The following is a 22,773-nucleotide window of genomic DNA, read 5'->3' as shown; positions in this document are numbered from 1 at the left end:
AAAAAAGGCTAAATGAGATTTTTTTTATATGATCCCAATCAAACCATGGAAGATAAATGCCATATTGAAATCCCCAACCAAAAGAAAAAGAGAGGCAAATTATACAACAATTCAGATGTAAGAAAAATGACCAAATACTAATATATATCTCAATCCATTACTATGCCAATCAAATTTTGTTCATCTATTGAATGCATTGAAAATTTCTTATTTTTTAGTTTCACCAATAAATTAAAAATCTAAAATACACATAAAAAATCACTTATAGAAGTATAAGTTATTGTCCAAATTATGAACTACCTCGATTGTCAATCAACTGGACTCTTCTGAATGTCCATACTTAAAAGGATGCTGCCTAACAGCAAAGTAATATTATAGTCAGTAAATGTCAAACTGCTTCAACATCTCTTGGGTTAAATTGGCATCTATTGGCCTGACAGAAATCAAGTCATTATAAGAGAACATCACAAGATCAATAACTCATTTATTTCATTTGCTTTGGCAGTTAGGTGGAAGCATCAGAAAAAGGCCATTATACTGAAACAACATTTTATCCTGAAGACATTTTCTCAAATAAGACTCTATGATGCAGTTAACAAAAAAGGAAACTTTAAAAATATAAACATTCTAAGTTCAAATTTATGTTTCTTCAATGTCTCCATTTTTGGTTATTTCAGAATATAATTACAAGAGTTATTACTTCAGAAGAATTTTGAACACTTATGTCTCTGAAAGACTGATAATAATTAAGGTTAATTCTGAAATTTTACATTATATTTAGGGTTAGAGGATATGTGAAGGACACTTATCAAGAATGTTTATTTCAGAAGTGTACACATGTATGATTTAATGTTATTAATCATACTCAATATGTGAAGGAATAGTGCTTTGTTAAAGGACTCTGATGATCTTCTGACTAACCAGATATCCTCCTACCTCTCATTATGTCTCATCTTAAACTTACTCTCCATTCATACTACAAACTCTAATCATTCTACGCCCCCCATGCTCTCCCAGTCCATCCCAGGATTTCTTATCTGGTCCTATATTTCTCATTTCAAAATAATTATTCTGGATAAATAATTCAACCCTACACTGTACTCTTACTACCTCAAGTTTCTTACCCCTATGTCCTATCAAATCTTGACAAACCCCAACCCTGCACTACTTTTGTCATCAACCAGTCTATTCCACTCCTACATATAAGCTGCTGATTCTGTTGATGGAAGAAGTCAAATAACTTTGCTACCCAGGTCTACTGCATATTTAATAATAATAGAGAACATTTCTATGATATTTTGCAGTTATTATCTCATTTGATTAGTGTTATGTAATTCCAATTGAGCCCTTAGCTCAGACGCCTAATCTTCTCAATTCCCCTCCCTCCTCACCAGATAGTTTTTTGAAGAAAAAAATGGGAGGCCATTTGTGGAACGCTCTTGTTTCTGTTCAATTCTACATTTAAAATCACCAAAAGTTCAATCCCAACTCTTCTTTCCTTGCTTCAAATTTGATAGAGAAGTTGCCCTTCCTAAGGCAAATACCAATTTCTCTACAATAAAATAAAAAGCCTGGAAAACTATAAGAAAAATTAAGGTATTTTATATCAAAAATATTAAACCTGGAAAACAGGAGAAATAAGTTGAAACTCATTGGCCTAAGTCTTGAAAACTTTTTTTTAAGGTAGGCATGGTATTTTAAGAAATAATACATAAAAATAGCCCAGATTCATTAGAAACACAGGGCAAGTAAAAATAGAAAGAATCAACTATTGCTTTTTGAAAGGAAATTCAACAGCAATCCTGGAAAAGTTCCGAGAATGTCATAGCCCAAATCCTAACTCTCTTATCATAGGGAAAACAAAACAAAACAAAACAAAACACTGCATGCATTAAGAAAAAAGCAATTAAAAAACTAAAATCTTTTAAAGAGGATCACATAACACCTGGTTGCTTTTACTATAAATGACAGGAGAAGTTTTAATACAATATTCCAAGCCAAAGAAAAAGATTTACAGAACAGAATAACTAATAGGATAGAGGACAGTCTAAGATTTCTGATTAAAAAAAAAAAAGAGTAGGAAGTTTGAAATACAAAACAATTTAGCAGTAGTGATAAGGGGAGTAGGGAGAAGATGGAGAAAACTACAGAAGGTCAGAGAGAAGAGGGAAAGGGGAGGATGGTGGTAGGGAGAGACAGAGACAAAAAAACAAAGACAGAAAGAAAGAGGCATAGACAGTGAGAGAGAGAGAGAGAGAGAGAGAGAGAGAGAGAGAGAGAGAGAAAGCTGTATCTTTTTTTAATGTAAAAAAGAAAAGAAAGTTCAAAAAGAAGCACAATCAGGACAGCTTTGAAAATAGCATGTAAAATTTATTTATTTATTTATGATAATATACTTAGAGAACCCCAAAGATTCTACTAAAAAGCTATTAGAAATAATTCACAACTTTGGCAAAGTTGCAGGATACAAAATAAATCCACAAATCCTCAGCATTTTTATACATCACCAACACAATCCAACAGAGCAAGAGATACAAAGAGAAATTCCATTCAAAATAACTGTTGATAGCATAAAACATTTGGGAATCTATCTACCACAGGAAAGTCAGGAATTATATGAGCAAAATTACAAAACATTTTCCACACAAAGTCAGATTTAAATAATTGGAAAAATATTAAGTGCTCTTGGATAGGCTGAGTGAATATAATAAAGATGACAATACTACCTAAACTAATCTATTTATTTAGTGCTAGACAATCAGACTCCCAACAAACTATTTTACTGATCTAGAAAAAATAACAACAAAATTCATACAGAAGAACAAAAGGTTAAGAATTTCAAGGGAATTAATGAAAAAAAAAAATGAAGGTGGCCTAGCTGTACCAGATCTAAAACTATATTATAAAGCAGCGGTTACCAAAACCATTTGGTATTGGCTAAGAAATAGATTAGTTGACCAGTGGAATAGGTTAGGTTCACAGGACAAAATAGTCAATAACTATAGCAATCTAGTGTTTGACAAACCCAAAGATCCCAACTTTTGGATAAGAATTCACTATTTGACAAAAACTGCTGGAAAAACTTGAGATTAGTATGGCAGAAATTAGGCATGGACTCACACTTAACACCGTACACCAAGATAAGATCAAAATGGGTCCTGATTTAGGCATAAGAACAGGATTGTAAATAAATGAGAGGAATATAGGATAGTTTACCTCTCAGACTTGTGGAGGAAGAAGGAATATGTGACCAAATTAGAACTAGAGATCATTATTGATCACAAAATAGAAAATTTCAATTATATTAAGTTAAAAAGCTTTTGTACAAAAAAAAAAAAAAAACTAATGGAAACAGAATTAGAAGGGAAGCAATAAACTGGGAAAACATTTTTACTGTTAAAGGTTCTGATAAAGGCCTCATTTCCAAAATATAGAGAGAATTGACTTTAATTTATAAGGATTATAAATTGATAATGGTCAAAGGATATAAACAGAAAATTTTCAGATAAAGAAATTGAAACTATTTCTACTCATCTGAAATAGTATTCCAAATCACTATTGAGCAGAGAAATGCAAATTAAGACAACTCGAGATACCACTACACAACAATCAGATTGGCTAAGATGACAGGAAAAAATAATGATGAATGTTGGAGGGGATGTAGAAAAACTGGGACACTGATGCATAATTGGAGTTGTAAACAAATCCAACCATTCTGGAGAGTAATCTAGAATTATGCCCAAAAAGTTATCAAACTGTGCATACTCTTTGATTCAGCAATGTTACTACTGGGCTTATTTTCCAAAGAAATAATAAAGAAGGGAAAGGGACCTGTATGTGCCAAAATGTTTATGGCAGCCCTGTTTGTAGTGGCTAGAAACTGGAAATTGAATGGATCCCCATTTATATGAAAAGAATATTTTCATATAAATTTTCATATATGAAAAGAATATTCAAAGTCAGATCTACAACTAAAAGTTAACTAAACAAACAGAAGTCTCAAATATTTAATTTAAATTCTTTAGTTAGCATAATTCCTTCCTAAAGTATATGTGAAATATATTCCAAAATTGACACAGGGAAATGGAAACACTAGAACAGGTAACCTATTGCCAGACAAGTTGATATTATATTGGTATATAAACAGCAATATGGTTTATCTTTAAAAAAAACAAATTGGAGAATGGCTGGGTAAATTGTGGTATATGAATGTTACGGAATATTATTGTTCTGTAAGAAATGACCAGTAGGATGAATACAGAGAGATTTGGAAAGACTTACATGAACTGATGCTGAGTGAAATGAGCAGAACCAGGAGATCATTATACACTTCAACAACAATCCTGTATAAGGAAGCATTCTGATGGAAGTGGATTTCTTCGACAAAGTGAAGATCTAATTCAGTTCTAATTCATCAATGATGGACAGAATCAGCTACACCCAGAGAAGAAACACTGGGAAATGAATGTGGACTACTTGCATTTTTGTTTTTCTTCCCAGGTTATTTTTACCTTCTGAATCCAATTCTTCTTGTGCAATAAGAGAACTGTTCGGTTCTGCTCATATATATTGTATCTAGGATATACTATAACATATATAACATGTATAAGACTGCCTGCCATCTAGGGGAGGAGATGGAGGAAGGGAAGGGAAAAGTCAGAACAGAAATGAGTGCAAGGGATAATATTGTAAAAAATTACCCATGCATATGTTCTGTCAATAAAAAGTTATAATAAAAAAGGATAGTTGAAAAAAAATTATTACATACTTTTTTAAAAGCAAGTGAATTGAAATTGAGATTTAGTTTCATGTAAAATTGTGGTTTTTCTGTGTTTGTGAAAATATTCTTTTCATATATAAGTTCAATGTAAAAAAAATTAAGACAAAAGAATGAAGTAAAATCCTCCTTTTTGTTGTCTCTTTCAGCCCCACCAAATCCTTCTGCTAATGTCTTCCCCTCTAAGATTATCTTTAATTTAAAAGTATGTATATTTTGTATGTAAAGATTCTATCACTTAGAACTTATGTGACCTTGGGCAAGTGGCTGAGTATCAGACTTCATCTGAAAAGTGAGAGAAATATATTAAATTAAGAGCTCTTAATCTAAGATCTGCAAACTTGTTTAAATTTTTTTAAATAATTATTTCAATGTAATTTATTTCCTTCATAATCCTATGTATTTTGCTTTGTGCTTTTTAAAACAGAATTCTGAGAAGAGATCCATAACACACAAAAAGCTTAGCTTAGGAATTCCTGGACTAGATAATGTATGAGGTTCCTCCAACTTCAATAACCTAGGAATCTCTTCTTCCTTCACTGTTCCATTAATTTAACCCTTAATCTGGATCTGGCAAAAATAAAGGCAACTTCTTCAAAAGAAGAGATACAGAAGGAAGACATATTTTGTTTTATATTATTCAAAGAATGACTTTCATCTGTTTTACATTCTCTAATATGCATGGCCAAGGAAGGAATAAAGGGGAGAAGAAATATGAAGGAAGATCTAAAACTATTGTTACAATGGGTTGAATTAAACCCATTAACATAGTTTTTAAACTGTCAGATCTACAACTAAAAGTTAACTAAACAAACAGAAGTCTCAAATATTTAATTTAAATTCTTTAGTTAGCATAATTCCTTCCTAAAGTATATGTGAAATATATTCCAAAATTGACACAGGGAAATGGAAACACTAGAACAGGTAACCTATTGCCAGACAAGTTGATATTATATTGGTATATAAACAGCAATATGGTTTATCTTTAAAAAAAACAAATAAAGGACAATGTGTACTGGGCATACTCACCATCACCAGTGACCCTGTTAATTTTGCCTGATTTTGAATTACTTTGTATGTAATTTTAAAATGTTTCATAAATTCATGCTATCCTCTACTTCTGTTCCATATCTTGTTAGTCTAACATTTTTGTAACATGACAAATATATAATTATGGTACACAGGTTTATGCTAAATTTCTTAGATTTCCACATTTTCAAAGATATTTTGAGCACAGTAATTTGCTAAAATAATTTTCACAAAATAGGATAGTGATAGGAAAGAAACATCAAAATTTATACTATTAGAAGATTGAGTTACACAATTTCAATGAATTCTTAGAAGAAAAAAAACTCCTAAGAAAACTAATTTATTTCCCTTATAATTATTTCATAATTATACATAATATAATCATTTCATAAGCAAAAGAACTAACTGAATAATAAAAATTGCATAGTTTATGTTCCATTCAAATTAAAATGCTTATTTGCGATTTCTTCATTATCATGATGGCTACACAGCATCTACTATGACGTTATACTAAAAGCTTTCCAAATAATATTTCATTTGAACCTCCCAACAACTCTGTGAAGTAGGTGCTATTATTATATCCATTTTAAAGGTGAAATAGGCAGAAGTTAAGTGGCTTTTGCAAGGTCAGATAGCTAGTAAATATCTGACTTAAGATTTAAATTTCCCTACTTTAGGTTACACATTTTGTCCACCTACCTGCCTATAAGAAGGTGATATTTCATCTCTTCTTGTATGTCAGTCCAGACTCCACTTCTTTTAGAATTCCTAGCTTCTTTTAAAGTCTCAGCTAGTATAATGCCATAAACTAATCTATGAATTGTTTATATAAAATAGTATAAATATATAAAAGCAAAATATTTTCGATTAAAAAATGGAAGGAGCCTCATGTTCAGATTCCCAGTCCAGAGGGTCAACAAACTCTGTAGCTACCTGTTTATGAACAGTTTCCCAGTTAAAAATGGTTTTTACCATTTCAAACATTTTTGAGTATTTTTTACATTTTTAAAACAATGAAAAATTTAGAAACATTGTTAGGTGGCCAGTTGTACAAAAATATATAGTAAACCTGATGTCCAATTTTTGATTCTAGTCAATTTGCAAATGAGAAAATTAAGCAAAGTGATTTGTTTACTATTCACATGAATAGTAAACAGTGAAGACCACATTTGAACTTGGGTCTTCTGCCTCCACAGCCAGCCTTCTTTGAATTGATCCAAATTCTCCCATGGAAGCTACTGGATCTTTCTCCAACTGCTTGTCCATTCCCATCCTTCCTTCAGAAATCAGTTTTTATTTACTAATTATTTATTACTAATTCATCTTGTTTGGCTGTCTCACTTTTGTCTTTAGACATGCAGGGTTCTAAAACAGGCTAGAAGACAGTGACCTCCTAAATGCTGGTTAATTCAATGACTATAGCATTAGAGAGGAGAATGGCAAATAGAAGACCAGCCTTGGAATTAGAACAACCTGAGTTCAATTACTGCCACTGACATATATGTGCTATGTAACCATGGGCAAATCACTCAGCTCTCTTGGTGCCCTCAGATGGCACTTTTAAAACTATAAACTATAACTGCTAATTACATCAGTTTACAGAGTTTACAACCTGGGAGCTGTAAAAATCACAGATCTGGACCCTCTCTTTCATTCCCCCCAAAAAATCATGACCCAGACTATTTGCCATTTAGAGATTTATGCAGACAATCTAGGCTCCAAGGTACTAGTAAGCATTTACTAATATTTTAAAATTTAAATATATAAGGAGTCATGTCAGAGAAATAATAGTATTTAATTTGAGAAAATCCTTAATAGAAACACTCTTGAAAAAAATAAACCTAATTATTTCAGAAGTATTATAATTTACCTAATGATATTTGATTCGAATTCTAAGAATTATTATTGAGAAAAAATTCTAATGAATACACTTCAGTGAGAAGTTGGTCCTTTGTATCAATTAAAAACCAAACATAATGATATACTGTAATTTTATAAAACTATTATCTATGCAATAAAATTAAGTACAGGGCAAATATATTATACTCAATCTGAAAGGGGCTAGTTACCTTTTATATGGGACTGCAAATAGATGGAATGATTCTAAGGGTTAGTAAACTAAGGTAGGATAAACTGCCTCCTGTATAGCCCTGTAAAGGTCTGAAACTCTGAATAGGTGCACTGGAATCAGACAACTGAGCACTTAAGGCTAATGGCCAATACTCCATTAACATAAGCTTGGGAAAATAGCCCTTTCTCACTATTCTGTGCTGGCTCGATCTTTTCGTGTATATAGATAATCGTAGGAGGGATTAGGGGGTGGAGTAAGACAAGCCAGAGTCACTTTGGAGGAGGAGGAGAAGGGAGGTCCTTGGTGGGTGGAGGCATGTGGCAGTTTTATCGATTTCCTTCACATCTCCCCCTCAAGACCAAGGACTTTTGAGTATCCTGATTCTGGCTGATTCTGAGGCCTCCAGGGAGCTAATCCAGACTTCAGGATAAGGATGTTTTTTTATAATTTTAAAGACAATGAAATTTTAAAATGCAGAACTATTCTCAACTTTTAAGTTGTACAAAAACAGCTCAAGCCATAATTTGCCAACCTCCATTCTAGAACATTAGGATTACCCACTATTTTGAGTATGCCTAAATCCTTGCATGTTAGTTTAAAATTAGAGTTCAGCTGACATTTTAAAAGATTATTTTCTTCCTAAAATAGCAAGAAGCACCATTACAAATTGCCATCACATTGCAATTCTGTTGTGCTCATCTCCAATTAACATTAAGATACAACAGAAAAAAGAAACACTTAGCTATCTTTCATAGTCCATGGCTATACTGCTGTTTTGAGATGAACACACACACACACACACACACACACACACACACACACACCCCAAAACTAATTACTTATTTGAAGAGCAAAATGTATGCATTTATTAAATGTTAAATCCTACTATAATCTCTTTCTCAAAAAGTACCAAAGAAAAGCTTACTAAACTATCACCCTCTCTCAGTTAACAAGGGCACAATTGGATTACAAGGCTCATTATCTTATTTTAATTTGTTATGCAATTCCTTTTGGAAATGTCATAAATTTAGAAAAACCAAAACTTTCTCTTCCCTTCCTTCCTGATCTACTACTTAAGACTTATGTGACAATGGGCAAATCATTTGACCTCTCTGTATCTCAGTTTCCTCACCTATAAAGTGAAACAATTTGACTAAATGAACTATGAGGTCCAAAGACACGTCTTTCTTTTTTTAAAGGTTAAATTTAAACTGATTTGAAAACTTTTTTTCCCCCTTAGTCTATATGTAAGTCATTTTCAGCTTGTAAATTATTTAGCATTGAGTCTGAAAGCTTTATAAATTCTGGTCAGTTATCAAACAATTTCTAAGTACCCATTAATTCTGATCTCAGAAAGCTTGTAATATGGACAAGGTATTTTTGATGGCCTTTGGTGATTACTGTTATCTAAGTGCCCATATGGGAAAAGTGCCAACAGCATGACAAATGCTATCAAGATCAAACTCATTTTAAATGGATGCCCCCTGACACTTGCTAGAACAGAACTGAAAGTTATGGCGAGAAGAGGAAGCTGCATATTCCAAACATCAAAATACCAACTGTGTTCAATAAACCTCAAATTCAAATTAATTGGGTCAGCCCAAAGTAAAATACAGTGTGATTTATTTCTCTCTATATCATGACTGAATAACTGAACAAATCTGATTTCATCTGATAGTTGCTTAAGTGGAAAAACAACCAACCAACCAAACATTGGCTATGAAATAATACAAAAAGAAATGATCAGAAAAATCAAAGTGCCTTACTAATGGTCATATGATTTCAATTCAAGCATTAATACCAAGTCTACTAAATGCTTAGCAAAAAGGTAGAAAAAGATAAAGAGTTCATCTCTTGAATAGATAACCTCTCTGAATGCCATGAAATTAGTAATAGAAAGCTGCATTTCTAAGGCATTGTGGATTTGTTGGAGAATATCTTCCAAGTCTTATCAAACTATAAATACTCCCTTCTAGAGATTCACAAGGAAAACACTGGTAGTGGCAAAAGATTAAAAAGTAATTCTAAACAATATGAAGAACTGGGTTTAAAAAAAAAAATTGAAGGCCATAGGGAAAGTTTTTTTTTTTTCCTTTTAAAAGTCACTGCTGCTTATCAAAGATGAACCTTATAAATTAAGTCAAATTTGAGAAGTGAACAATTAAGATGATGTCTACCTAATCTTGACCACACTAAACTGGGTTTAAAAAGTAAAATATCTAGAAAACAATGATTATATAAGCATTTATTCAGTATTTACTATATGCCAGACACTCTGCATTGGAGATGTAAAGATTTTTTTAATCCCTCTTTTGAGTAGTTAACATTCTAAGGTATAGGGAAGGAGTGCATAAAAACTGAAATAGAGTTATGTTACACACATGCACACACATGAATATAGGGCAGTGGCTGATTTGGTGAATAAAGTGCCTGGTCTGAAATCAAGGAGACTTCTCCCTGAGTTCAAATCTGACTTCAGACACTTAGATGTGTGACCCTGGGCAAGTCATTCAACACTGAATGCTTCAACTCCTCATCTATCAAATTACAAGAAAATGGCAAGCCCCAAATGGGTTATGAAGAGTTGGAGAGCTGTGAAACGACTCAACCACTACCAAATAACACGTTAATACAGAAGAGAATGAAGGTAGAACTTGAGAGAGAAGAACATTAACAGCTGGTAGAGACCAAAGGCCTGCTCCAAGTAACTCAAGTTGAATCTTAAAGAAAGTCAAGGGTTTTAAGAGATGGAAGTAAGGAAAGAAGAAAGCTATAGGGAAAAGAGAATGCAAAGAAACAGAGACAAAGAATATTGTGAAGGAGTAACAGCAAGTAATTATTAAGTATGGCTATTTCTACTAGGGACCAATATGTGTAAGAAGAATGAAAAGATATAAATAAAGTCATAAAGAGTTTTAAATGCCAAACAGAAGAGTTTATAATTAATTCTAAGGAGCCACTGGAGTTTACTAAGTAGATGGATAACATGGCTAAAGCTAGGCTTTATTTTGGCTTTGTGAGACAAGGAGATCAGACACAGCAAAGCCTAGAATAAGGAATAACCATAATATGTTTAGGGAATAGTGAATAAAACACCAGTCTCTGGAAAGCTATAAATAGGGAAATAATGAAAGGCTGGAGAGATTGGAAAATAAGGGAAACAAAGAGAATCAATAAATATTATCTGACATCAGGATTTGGATTTTTGTAGCCTAGTTTAAAATACAGCAAGGATAGGATCCTGGCCAAATATGCAGTATAATATACCTAACTTGAAATAGGAGTGATGATTTTTATCTATGAAAATGAAAAGCAATATAGAATAGGGATAAAATTAATCATAAACCAGAGGAAATATAGAAGAAAGGTGTGTGTAGGATATAATGAAAATGTCTACAATATAGAGAGAAGGAAGGGGGGAAAAGAAAAAAGAAAAAAAAAAGAAAAGAAGAGGGGGGAGCATTTATTAAGTATCTACTCTGTGTGTTACCATTATCCTAAGCTGCTTAGTACTGAGGAATTTATTTGACCTTTACAATAGCTCTGGGAGGTGGGAGTTTGTTTTTTGTTGTTGTTTTGTTATGTTTTTTTTCCTGAGCAATTGGGGTTAAAGTGACTTGCTTAAGGTCACAGAGCAAAGAAGTGTTAAGTGTCTGAAACCACATTTGAACTCAGGTCCTCCTGATTTCAGGGCTGGTACTCTATACACTATACCAACTAGTTGCCCCCCTTTTATAGTTCGGAAAACTGAGGCAGAGGTTTTAACTCTTCCAAGGTTACATTGCTAATATTCAAGGATTAATCTGAACTTCCCAACTCCTACAAATTAAATTCATCTAAAAGAAATTTTAGTTTTTCAAAGTTTACTAGGATTCTGATACTAAATATGTTGAGATTTCATTCTTTAACCTAAGTCTGCAAATTGTATTAACTCTACAAATGTCTAGCATATTGAAAAAGTAAATGTTTTTAACTCCAATTTTGCTACTAAAGTAAAATGTTATTAAAAGAATATTGTATCCTAACCTACCATGTAATCAGTCAATCAACAAAATTTATCTAAATGCCTATTATGTGAACAGTATTATTAGGAATTCAAACAGATACAAAGTATCTTTGATACAAATAGTTATTTCATAGGAGATAGAACTCTTATCAACAAGAATATATAAAAGGAAAATTAGAAAAACAAATTGACTAAGCATAGGGCATAGGAAGACATTTCAGACAAGTGAAACAAAAGTAACAAAGTATGGAATCAAGAATAAATGAGCAGGGGCAGCTAGATGGTACTAGAGTGTCCACACTGAAGTAAGGAGAACCTGAGTTCAAATCCCATCAGACACTTAATACTTCCTGCTTGTGTAACCCTGGGCAAAGTCAGTTAACCCCAATTGCCTAAGCAAAATAAACAAATAAATAAGACAAGAAATATTTAGGATACAGGAAGACATCAGCCTCTGTTTCTGTGTGGCCTTAAAGTTTCAAGATGAGAAATAATGAAAAATAAGGTGATAAAAAATGGTTTCGTACTGTGGAAAAACTTAAAAGAATAACTATGGACTTTAGACTTTGTCCTATAGGAAAGTGGGAATTAGTTTATTCTAATGTTTTGTAATGATGAGATTAGCATTTTAGGGAAATTATAACTTGAGCAAAGTGATCTTTAAAAAGATATCCTGGCAATCCAAACAACACAATTACAATTAAGGAGAGCACCTTCCAGGAGCACCTTCTTGGCAACTGAAGTGAATTTTGATATCCTTCGAATGTATGTAGGACCTGAGATTTCCTTGATGTGGGAAGTTGGGGATCATTTCCATTACCAGAGGACATAAAAAATAATTGGTCTATGATTTATAATATTAAGAAAGTTGCTCCAGAATTACAGAATTTCAAAGACTTGTTCATAGTCACAAAGCTATTAAGTAATGTGGGGGGGTGGAGGGGAGGGAAGTAGTAGGATGAAGTCCAGATCTTTTTCTCTCCAAGTTCAGCACTTTATTCATTACCTGGTTCATCCTGGTATAGTGGAAAGTGAACCTGCCTTGTAGTGAGCAAAGTTCTGAGTTCAAATTTTGTTTCTAATTTTTAGTAGCTATAAAAGTGGGGAAGTTACTTCTTCCTGAATCTTGGTTTATATATGGTTAATAAAAGGAATTATATTTAACTTCAAAGGGATGTTAAGTTCCAAGGATAAGATAAAAGAAAATATGTAACATGCTGGAAAATTAAAAGCACTATATAAACAGCACCTGCTATCTTCATCATTAATATACATAATAACTTAAACATACTATTACTAAAAGGACAAAATTGGGTTGGGAGAATAAGGGAAAGGAAAGGAAATGTCAAACTGAGAATTTAAAAATTGGGGAAATGATGTGGATAACCAAATATACAGAAGTCAGCAAGTGGAGTTAGTTTGGAGAAGAAACAGTTCTGTTCAGACTCTGGTGAAATAAGTTAACTATGGCATGGCTTAGGTTCCTTATAATTTGAAATGCAAATAATAACTCTCAAACTGTACAACTTTGATAGTAGTACCAATAAAGTATAGCCTAAGACCTTCCAAAAGTTACAAAATAGAGTACATTTCTATAATAAAATAAAACCAAAAAGCCAAAAGAGGAGAGCTCAACCCCAAAATTTTATTTTTTAAATGACTGGATGTGAAAAATCAAAATTAAAAAAAAAAAAAGGAATGAGCTTCTACATAGATAAGATAGATCTCTCTCTATATATAAATTCTGACTGAAATTTGGTATGCTTCATTAGGAAATGGATAGAAATACGATGCTATCGTGCTGGGGTTGGAGTGAAGAAAAATTTAGATCACATTTAGATTAACATATTTTATTTATTTTTATTATTGTTTTATTTAAAGCACAGAAACATTTAAAAAAATTGATAGTCTGACTTTGGAAAAGTCCTTTCACTTTCCAATGTCTCATACAATTCACAAAAAACTATATATCACCAAGAACAGATGCTAATTTCTACATTAGTAGTTTCCTCATCAAGAGTTCCCTATATCCCTATATCAATAAAATTGAAGGTTTGATATTCCCTCCAAAATTAATATTTTAAAGGAAATTATATCTTCTTAAACCCTTAAATAAATTTTCTTAAGGGAAATAGTACTAAGAAATTAACTTGAATTCTAAAGCTTACTTTCTTTTAACCTGCTAGTCTTAATTTCAAAAGTAAGTTAAAATTAGGAAGAAGATTTTTACAAAAATGGACACTTGATGGGTTCATTTTCTTAAGAAGAATCATCTATAATGCTTACTTTTTCAAACGGATAATATTATTTTTAGGTCAAAATTCAGTTGTGTGAATGCTAGAGCATATACCTGTGTGTATACACACACCCTTTCTACAACATGGAAACATAGTGGATGAAAGGAATAGAAAACAAGTGTCCTCTTATTACTTACAACCTGTCAGAACTTCTTTGTGAATCAGTTTACCTGCTCCTAAAAATAGTATTATGAACTATCTTCTATTCTCTTCAAAAATTCCTTTGAATTTTGGAGAGGAGACAATAGGGATTTATCAACAATGTCTAAATATTAAGCATTTGCTAGCTAATTATGATTTAAGTGAAAAGAACTACAAAAAAGATACTGTAACAATATTATTATAGTATATGCTTACAATGGGAGCCTGAAAAATAATCCAGGTTGCATATATCACTAAAAGCAGGAGATAGGTACACTTATCTCCAAATGGAACTCCTGTTCCATATTAATAAAGGAAATCTCACAAATTATCATATTTTCTTTTTTAATGAATATTTAATTTCAAGACTTTGAAATTGACAGATTCTAGAGTTAGCCAACCTAACCTAGTGTATTAGCTAGACAATAACAAAACAAGCTAACATCTGAGTTACATCTCCTTTGACTCAAAAGATCAGAAGTCAATTCAGCTAAGTCAATATTTATTAATTACCTAAGGAAGCTGATTAATAACAAAGTAAATTATATAACAAAATAGAATTTTTGTACTAAGAAAAAAAAAAACTTTCGAAAACTATTTTACAGGTGGGGAAGTAACAGAATGGAGACTAGAACCTATGTTGTTCTACTACAGAGAAGGCCAAAGCAGAACTTCTTTGAGTCTCACTTTGTGTGTTATATCTCCCCTTATTAGGATGTGATTTTTTTTTTTTTTTTTTGAGAGCAGGGACTATTGCGACTTTAGACAGCTAGGTGGAAAAGTGGCTAGAGTGGGACTTTGGTTAGGAATATCTCTAAACACTTAGCAAAATCTAGGTTGAGCCCAGTCTTCCATTAGTAAGTAGTTGAGCCCACAGCAACTTCCCCTAACCTGTTTCCTCATCTATAAAATGGGAATAAAAATAGCACCTACTTCACAAGGTTATTGTAAGGAAAAAATTATAAATTATAAAGTACTTAAAAATCCTTAAGGCAATATATAAATATTATTATTATTTTATCTCCAGCACTTACGTTAATGCATAGCACAAAATAAATATTTAATAAATGTTTTTGAAATCTATAATTCTAGCTCTCAGATTCTATGAATGCAAACCAAAATGAGATTTGCTTACTAACCCCACATTGGTAGATGGCTTTCTAGTGTGAGATTCTAGGTTCAAATCCCAGCTCTAACAAGTGATTTTCAGCAAAGAAGTCATTTAATTTTTAATTTTTTTGAGCTTCAAATTACTTATATGTACAACAAAGTGGGATGAACTGATGACCTCTAATATCCCTTCCAACTTTAAATATACATTATATTAACAACTAAGAACTTGATGTTTTATTTTTTAATATAAAGAAACTGTGTGCAGGAGTTCTGACAACTGGAGTTCAGGACTGGAAAAATCAGACCTGGATTCTACTCCTACCTACAATTTGAACGCACCATAAAACTTCATGCAAGTTTTTCTAATCTTTAGGAGTTTGCTTCCTTTTCTATAAAATAAGGTTTATATCTATCTCTGAATGATTCCATTTAGAATGGCTGCTAAGATCTGGTCACCTAGTCTCAAATTTTCATTTTATAGATAAAATTAACTGAAGACCAAAGAAATGAAAGGCTTGACCTAAGGATCATGCTAGATAAGTAAAAAGAGATCATCTGGAAGCAAAGAACAGATTATCTAATGTATTTATCTATAGTTTCTATTGTATCATTTTCTGAGACTGAGGCTCTCTTTAAGATCCTGGAACCCAAATTCTTAAATTATACTATGCAATGCATAGGAGAAAAGGCATTGGATTGGGAGAAAAGAGACTTGTTCTAGTTAAAAACATAGTTCTAATGGCTATGCCACTAAGGAGCTAGCCAAGGCCCAATGTCTTTAACTCTCACTTAGTGAATTCATGGAGTGTCAGTTCTGTATTCTTTATTTTAGGCAACTAGGTGACACAATGGCTAGTGTACAGGTATGTATGCTCCTAGAAGGCATGCATTGTCTTTAGCCTCTTATTCTATCTCCTCGGCATTCAGCTCAGCAAATATTTAATAAATGTTTTTTTTTTCAACTTTGTGAACAACTGTTTTCATTCAATCTACATGTTGTTTATATGTTGTCTACCCACTAGATTGCAAGCTCAAGGGCAAAGATAGGTTTTTTGCCCCTTTTTGTATACTCAGAGTTAGTACAAGTCCTACAAGGAGATGGTGTTTGATAAATGTTTATTGAGTGATTGTGTGAACACATTTATTAAGTTGTTGTTTCCTCTATTAGAATATAAGCTCAAGGGCTCTTTTTTTGTATCCCCAATACTTAGCACAGTGCTTGGCACACAGCAGGAATTTAATAAATGTTTATTAACTGACTGTGAACGGAGTTATTTACACGTTGTCTCTCCCATTTATCAGAAGGAAAGGCAGGGACCACTTATTTATATTTTTTTTCTTCTCTACAGGGCTTACAATGGCTAATACACACAGACATACACACAAGTAAACACTAAATAAATGCTTACTAACAGTCTCAAAAGCGATGTATCTCTAAAGTTCCTTCTAGATTCATGCTTCTATGATCCTAGGAGGATTTAGTACTTAATGTTATTTAACTCGGGGGAGTGAGACAAGGGGGTTGCGGTAAGGAATTCAAAAACACAGTCACAGTCCCCCACTCTTGTCAATAGCAGAGACATTAACACCTCTCCAAGACTTGTCCTCAAATCCCTCAAATAGGTAACTCAATCAACAAGCATCGCTTGGTGTTCATGAGCGTCCTGCTCGTCCCCGTGCCCTCCTCCAAGTAGGTCTCATCTTCCTCAAACTTCATTCCACCTCAGGAGGGGAAAGGGAAACCAAAAGGTCAAAGTCTTCGGACGATCCAGCCTCCTCCTCACCGGGCATCACCTGCAGAACCCTGGCACTCCCACCTGGACGCTCCCTTCCCTTCCTTCCCTCCGCGGCCTCCGGTCACCGTCCGTCCCTCCAGTACTCTCTCTGCCTCTACCCTGTCCCCGGGCCCGCCAGCCTCACCAGCGGTTCGCCGTGGCTCGAGCTCCGATCGGTTGGCTCCAGGCCGCCCCGAACATTAACGACACCCGGGAACCGGGCCCCGAGGCTCAGGCCCGAGGGGAGGCTTCGGCTCCGGGTCTGGCTGCGACTCGGGATCCAGCTCCGGTACCCGAAGGGACTGTTCGGTCTCGGCTTAGCATTTTGAGAGGGAACTCCGGAAGCAGCGGGCTAGCGGAAAACGGAAGCCGGGCGAGACTAAGTAGAATTCCCCCCTACCCCCAACCCGGACACCCGCTGGGGTCAAACGCCCCTAAAATCTTCCCCTGCTGTTATGGAGTTAGACATACTGAGGAATTAAATAAGATCAATTCTTTGAGCCCAAAGGCTGTCTCTTTGACCTATAAAGACTGAGAAAAAAGGAGGATGGGTAAAGGAGCATGCCCTTCTTGAAGGAAGGACATGGTATGACCCGGTTGCCATGGGGATAGAGAGTAACACCAGTTGGGCGCCAAGGGGGCGGGGAAGGCCATGGCTACTCTAGTCACTCTTCAAAATCGGCTCCCGTTCATTGAAAGCCAATACTACTATAGGAACAGGTAAGAAGGCACCAACGAGAAATTTAGCTAGCAGGTCTCTAAACACATGTTGGAGCTTCCTGACACCCATGCCATAAAAGCAGTAACTATGATCGAATCCTGCCCCCTCGGCCATCCCATGCCTCATGCCTTCTGAGCTGGTGGAGTGTTTATAACTTTAAGTAAGGTTTAAGGGAAGAGGCTGGTATCTGGAAGACCCTGAACCACATGTGTACCCTTTAAATAAGGGTCTTCGCAAGCAAAATTGTGTTTTGTCTTCTGCCTCATCAGCACCCTCATGTTCATGAAATCTTTTACAAGCTCCAACTACTCATTTCTGGCACCTTTGTAGCCTGGGTTTACCCTTCCTGGACCTCAGAGATCCTTAGGAATTCTGGACTAGCCTATTGCCAGCTGACATACTGATTGGAATTTGCTGGTCTATTTCTTAGTTTGTGTCCAGCGAAAGAAGGTAATGGAAATTCAAGACAATCCTCCTGTGCCTTTCAATGTGAATTCAATAAAGCCAATTTTATCAGTAGAGATGTCTATAGAAGAAGTTCATAGAAGGGCACTACCACCCCCCTCAAGATCCTCAGTTCCTCACAATTAATATGCATTTTAATTGTTAAGGAGAAGGCAAATATTCTGCCTTTGTTGTTTTAATTAAATAAATTTTAGGCCAGATATATATTTTTAAAAGCATGAACCTCTCGCAAATTGGAGGGATATTTTGAGGGGCAGGTGAAACCTTAACGAATTCCTCAGACTATATCATTTCGATGTTTACTTAATATGGTGCCTCCTTTAAATGAGTACCAATGATGGGAATTGAGAGCCAAAAATAGAACTATTGTAAACATCAATAAATTTAATAATTTAGTATTTATGACAAGCAATTATGTCCACTGTAGTAGATTCAAAACTTCAACATATTTACAGAACTTGGCATTTTGTGTGCCATTTGATTCACAATCTTGTGAGGTAAATAGTATAATATTATCCTCATTTTTTTTTAAATGAGAAAACTGAGATTCAGAAAAGTTAAATAATTTGCCCATGATTGCAAAACTATTAAAATTTGAAGCCAAGACTTAAATCCAGTAAGAAAGTCAGTAGGTTTGGAATTGAAGGACTTAATTCAAATTCTTGATCTCTTACTTAGCAACCATATGAGTTTCTTCAACTCATTGAATCTCATTGATATTAGAGGTTTCTTATCTGTAAAATGAGAGGGATGGACCATATATGTTTGGAAATCTCTTGGAAATTGCAGATGTCTTGATTCTAAGTCCATTACTTTCTGATATTCTTTACTCACTTTCCCTTTTCCTGATGAGATTTTCAAAATACCCATGACCGTTACTCATTTCTTTTTCCCCAAGCTTCTTATTTCTTCCCATTGTTTCCTGAATTTTATAATGTCAATATATATTTTAATATACAGTGATATTTATCTGTAACTTTTTATCTTATTCCTTTTGAATAAATAATACTCTTTCAGATCCATATTTTCAATATAAATACTCCCTTCAAGAACACAAATTGCAACTTTACCTTTTTTTTTTTTTTAATCCTATTTAATTCTTGATTTATATCCTGTCTTTCTCAACTGGTCCACCCGAAGTGCTGATGTTTTCTTTTAGATTCTGTGACATTACATGCTTAGCAATGGAGTATTCATTCTGTCCATTGATTATTTCTATTTGCCTGTATAACCAGTTTTCATTCTTTTCCAGGCATACATGTCTCTGTGATAGTATCTTTTACACTGTTTTTCTAATGTAATTCATGATTGGTCACATATACAGCATATACAGAACCATCATACTGTATATTGCTCTTTAAATGACATTTTAATTCCAGTGATACCTATCATGTCAAATTTGTCTTTGCACTAGTATTTTTTTTTTTTTTTTTTTGCTTGTTATTCATTCACTGTGTATCTGTATATAAGCATTTGAAGCTAAGGGCTTTAGCATTGGATACTTTCCTCAAATTGTTGTCTCTTTCAATTCTAGGTATCCTCCCTGCCTTTCTTTTTGCTACATTATAGCTAGCTCTGTCTTAACAGTTTCTTGCCTCCCTTTGCCTTCTTATTTTAAGCAAGACTTTTGATTAGATTTGCAAGACCAGCCAAATACATTCTTGGTAGATACATTTCATCCCTGATCTGGAGACTGCCATTTCTATATTCTAAACTTGGGTCACAAATCTGAATACCTGTACTAAACACACCATCTTCATAACCATCTGTCAATTTTCAGGCTTATCTTTCTTTTCTAAACCCCTTGCCTTCAATAGAAGCATTAATAGGAATGGTTGTTGCTGTACCTTACCATCTCTAGTTTTTTATCCAATAATTTATATTAGCAATGCTTTCTAGTTTTTTTTTTTTTCTGCACACATAATCTGTGCTCTTATTTGTCATCAAATATGACTTGTATTCATCTGGTTTGATACATCTTGCAAAGTTCTTTGTCACATCCTGGATACATCCTTGCAAAGACAGCTTACCTCTCTGTTTGCAAATCTGAAAGTTTTGTTAGTGATTTAGCCAACACTACTTGTTTCTTCCTCTTACTTTTACTGAATAATACTCTCTCTGCCACTAATGGCTGCTAAGGATCCATTGTTAACATAAAAGTTCTTTTATGAATATTTTAATATTCATAGGGCCTTTTTTTATCATTGATTTCTTTAGGCTATAGTTATTTTCTAACCAGAATTCCAGAATGTTTTCCCAAGTGGCTGGTCCTATTCAGATTTCAACAGCAACAAAATCTATTAATGTGTTTATCTTTCTACAATATCTCCAATACTGTCTTCTTCTTTTGTTATCTTTTTTCACTTTACTAATTTTTAAGGAGAAGCCACGGGATTGTTTTGATTCTAATTGTACTTATTAATAATTTGGAATATTTTTTTATTTTGTTATTATTAAGTTGTAATTCCTTTTTACCTCTGAACAATTACCTATTGAATGATGGCTTTTAACTTTACATAATCTTATATATGTTATATGTCATTAATAAAATATTTATTATGATAATAATATTCAAAATAGAAGCTAGGTGGCACAGTGGATAAAGTGCTGCACTGAAATCAGGAAGATCTGAGATAAAATCTGATCCTAGACACTTACTATCTCTGTGACTCTGGACAAGTCTCTTAACCTCTATTTGCCTCAGTTTCCTCATCTGTAAAATGGAGACAATAACATCACCCTGAATTGCTCTGAGGATCAAATGAGGTAATATTTGTAAATGTTTAGCCTAGTACTCAGTACATAGTAAGCACTACAAATTTTAAATAAATATAATGCCATAATGTTTTCTCATTGGTCTTCATCTCTTCTTATCCTAAATGCATTAATGTTGTTCATGTGAAAGCTTTTCAATTAAACATAAAGTAAATGATCAATTTTGTTCTTTTTAATTGCTTCTACCCTTTTTTGATAAAGAACTCATCTATCCATATCAATGAAAGATTTATGTTTTCTTAAGTTTTATGATATGGTCTCTAATATTTAGGCCATGTCCTTTTTTGAATTTATTGTGAAATGTGATATAAATGTAGATCTAAACCAAATTTCTGACAGACAGCACTTTCTGTCAGAGTGTTTTCTTTCTAGGTTGAGTAATTTATAATTTTGGGTTTAACAAATACTATATCATTGACTTTAAATATTTCTAATTTTTCCTTTATTAGTGTATGCTATTAACCTACTTTTAATTTTTAATCACTACCAAATGTTTTAGAAGATTATCTCTTTGATAATATTATCTTCATAATATGGATTGAGATCCTAAATATGCTTCCCATTCATTCTTGTCTCATAACTAATGCCTGTATTTTCTTAGAATTCCCTTTACTAAAATCTCCAAAAATATCATATGCTTATCTGAGTTCTATCAAAATAAATAAATGTAAATAGTTCTATTATTTAATTCTGGTTCATCACAGAAGGGTAACTCCTAGTTCTTTCTTTTTTCTTTCTTTCTTTCTTTCTTTTTTTTTTCTTTTTTCTTTTTGGCAATTTAGAATAAAGTATTATACTTAGGAAGTTCAAAATCTTTCTGAGACATTTACTGGCTCCATGACCCCAGGCAAACTATTTTCCTTGATAATCTCAGTTTCTTGATTCTAAAAATTTGGAATATTATAGAATTTCTAGGGGGAATAAAATGACATAATATCTTTAAGGTGCTTTGCAAAACTTAATGCACAATATAAATGTTGTCATCATCATCATCATCATCATCATCATCTTTATCTTTTGAGGAAATATGCATGTTAATGTGATCATAGATTTTTCTGTTATTTGGTAAAGTAGATTCAAGAATATTTTTGCAAAGCATACTTTAATAATTATGTAACACATTGTGTGAAAATAATTTTAATTATGATAGCAACAAGAAAGTTATGATTACACAAGTGATTTCTAAAAGTGCTACTCAGTTGTATTTACATTATATGTAATTAAGAAATCAGAACCTTACTGCTTCTGTTTAACTCTTTAGAACATGAAACATAGACTCTATTTAGTTTTTATTATTGCACTAATAATTACTGGGTTTTTGTTTTGTTTTATTTTGTTTTACTTTATTAAAGACTTGTTGAATATTCTTTTTTCTGGTCAGAGGTATAGATAGTTTGGAATGGTGAATAGACCCTATTACTATTTTCAAAATTTATCATTGCCACAAGATGGTAAAAATATACTAGACAAATAGTGTGTGAAAAAAAAATCTGGAATTTTAGCTGACAATAAAGGTCAATATAAGTATGATATGGCTATCCTCAAAGCTAATGCATTTAAAGTAGTAATATCCTTCAGATCCATTCTGAAGTATTGTGTTCAT

General features: G+C 33.2%; 2 protein-coding genes across 6 annotated transcripts in view; one reads left to right on the top strand and one right to left on the bottom strand.

Annotated features, from left to right (window-relative positions):
- Positions 1–22,773, bottom strand: part of GPATCH2 (G-patch domain containing 2) — a 452,239-nt gene that overhangs the window by 281,824 nt on the left and 147,642 nt on the right. The window contains exon 1 of one of the 5 annotated variants that reach the window (XM_051998290.1): positions 17,355–17,568. The exons of the other annotated variants lie outside the window; for them this stretch is intronic. Coding sequence (XP_051854250.1) covers positions 17,355–17,410 — 56 coding nt within the window. The 5' untranslated portion in view covers positions 17,411–17,568. Of the gene's footprint in view, positions 1–17,354; positions 17,569–22,773 lie in introns of those variants that run through there. 5 annotated transcript variants of the gene reach the window in all.
- SPATA17 (spermatogenesis associated 17) overlaps positions 17,815–22,773 on the top strand; it is a 275,330-nt gene continuing 270,371 nt past the window's right edge. Inside the window, exon 1 of the mRNA XM_051998293.1 lies at positions 17,815–17,929. Within this exon, the coding sequence (XP_051854253.1) occupies positions 17,862–17,929 (68 nt within the window). The 5' untranslated portion in view covers positions 17,815–17,861. The remainder of the gene's footprint in view (positions 17,930–22,773) is intronic.

The sequence above is a fragment of the Antechinus flavipes genome, chromosome 4, assembly GCF_016432865.1.
Source record: "Antechinus flavipes isolate AdamAnt ecotype Samford, QLD, Australia chromosome 4, AdamAnt_v2, whole genome shotgun sequence".
NCBI lineage: Eukaryota > Metazoa > Chordata > Mammalia > Dasyuromorphia > Dasyuridae > Antechinus > Antechinus flavipes.
This window is presented reverse-complemented; position numbering and strand designations above follow the sequence as displayed.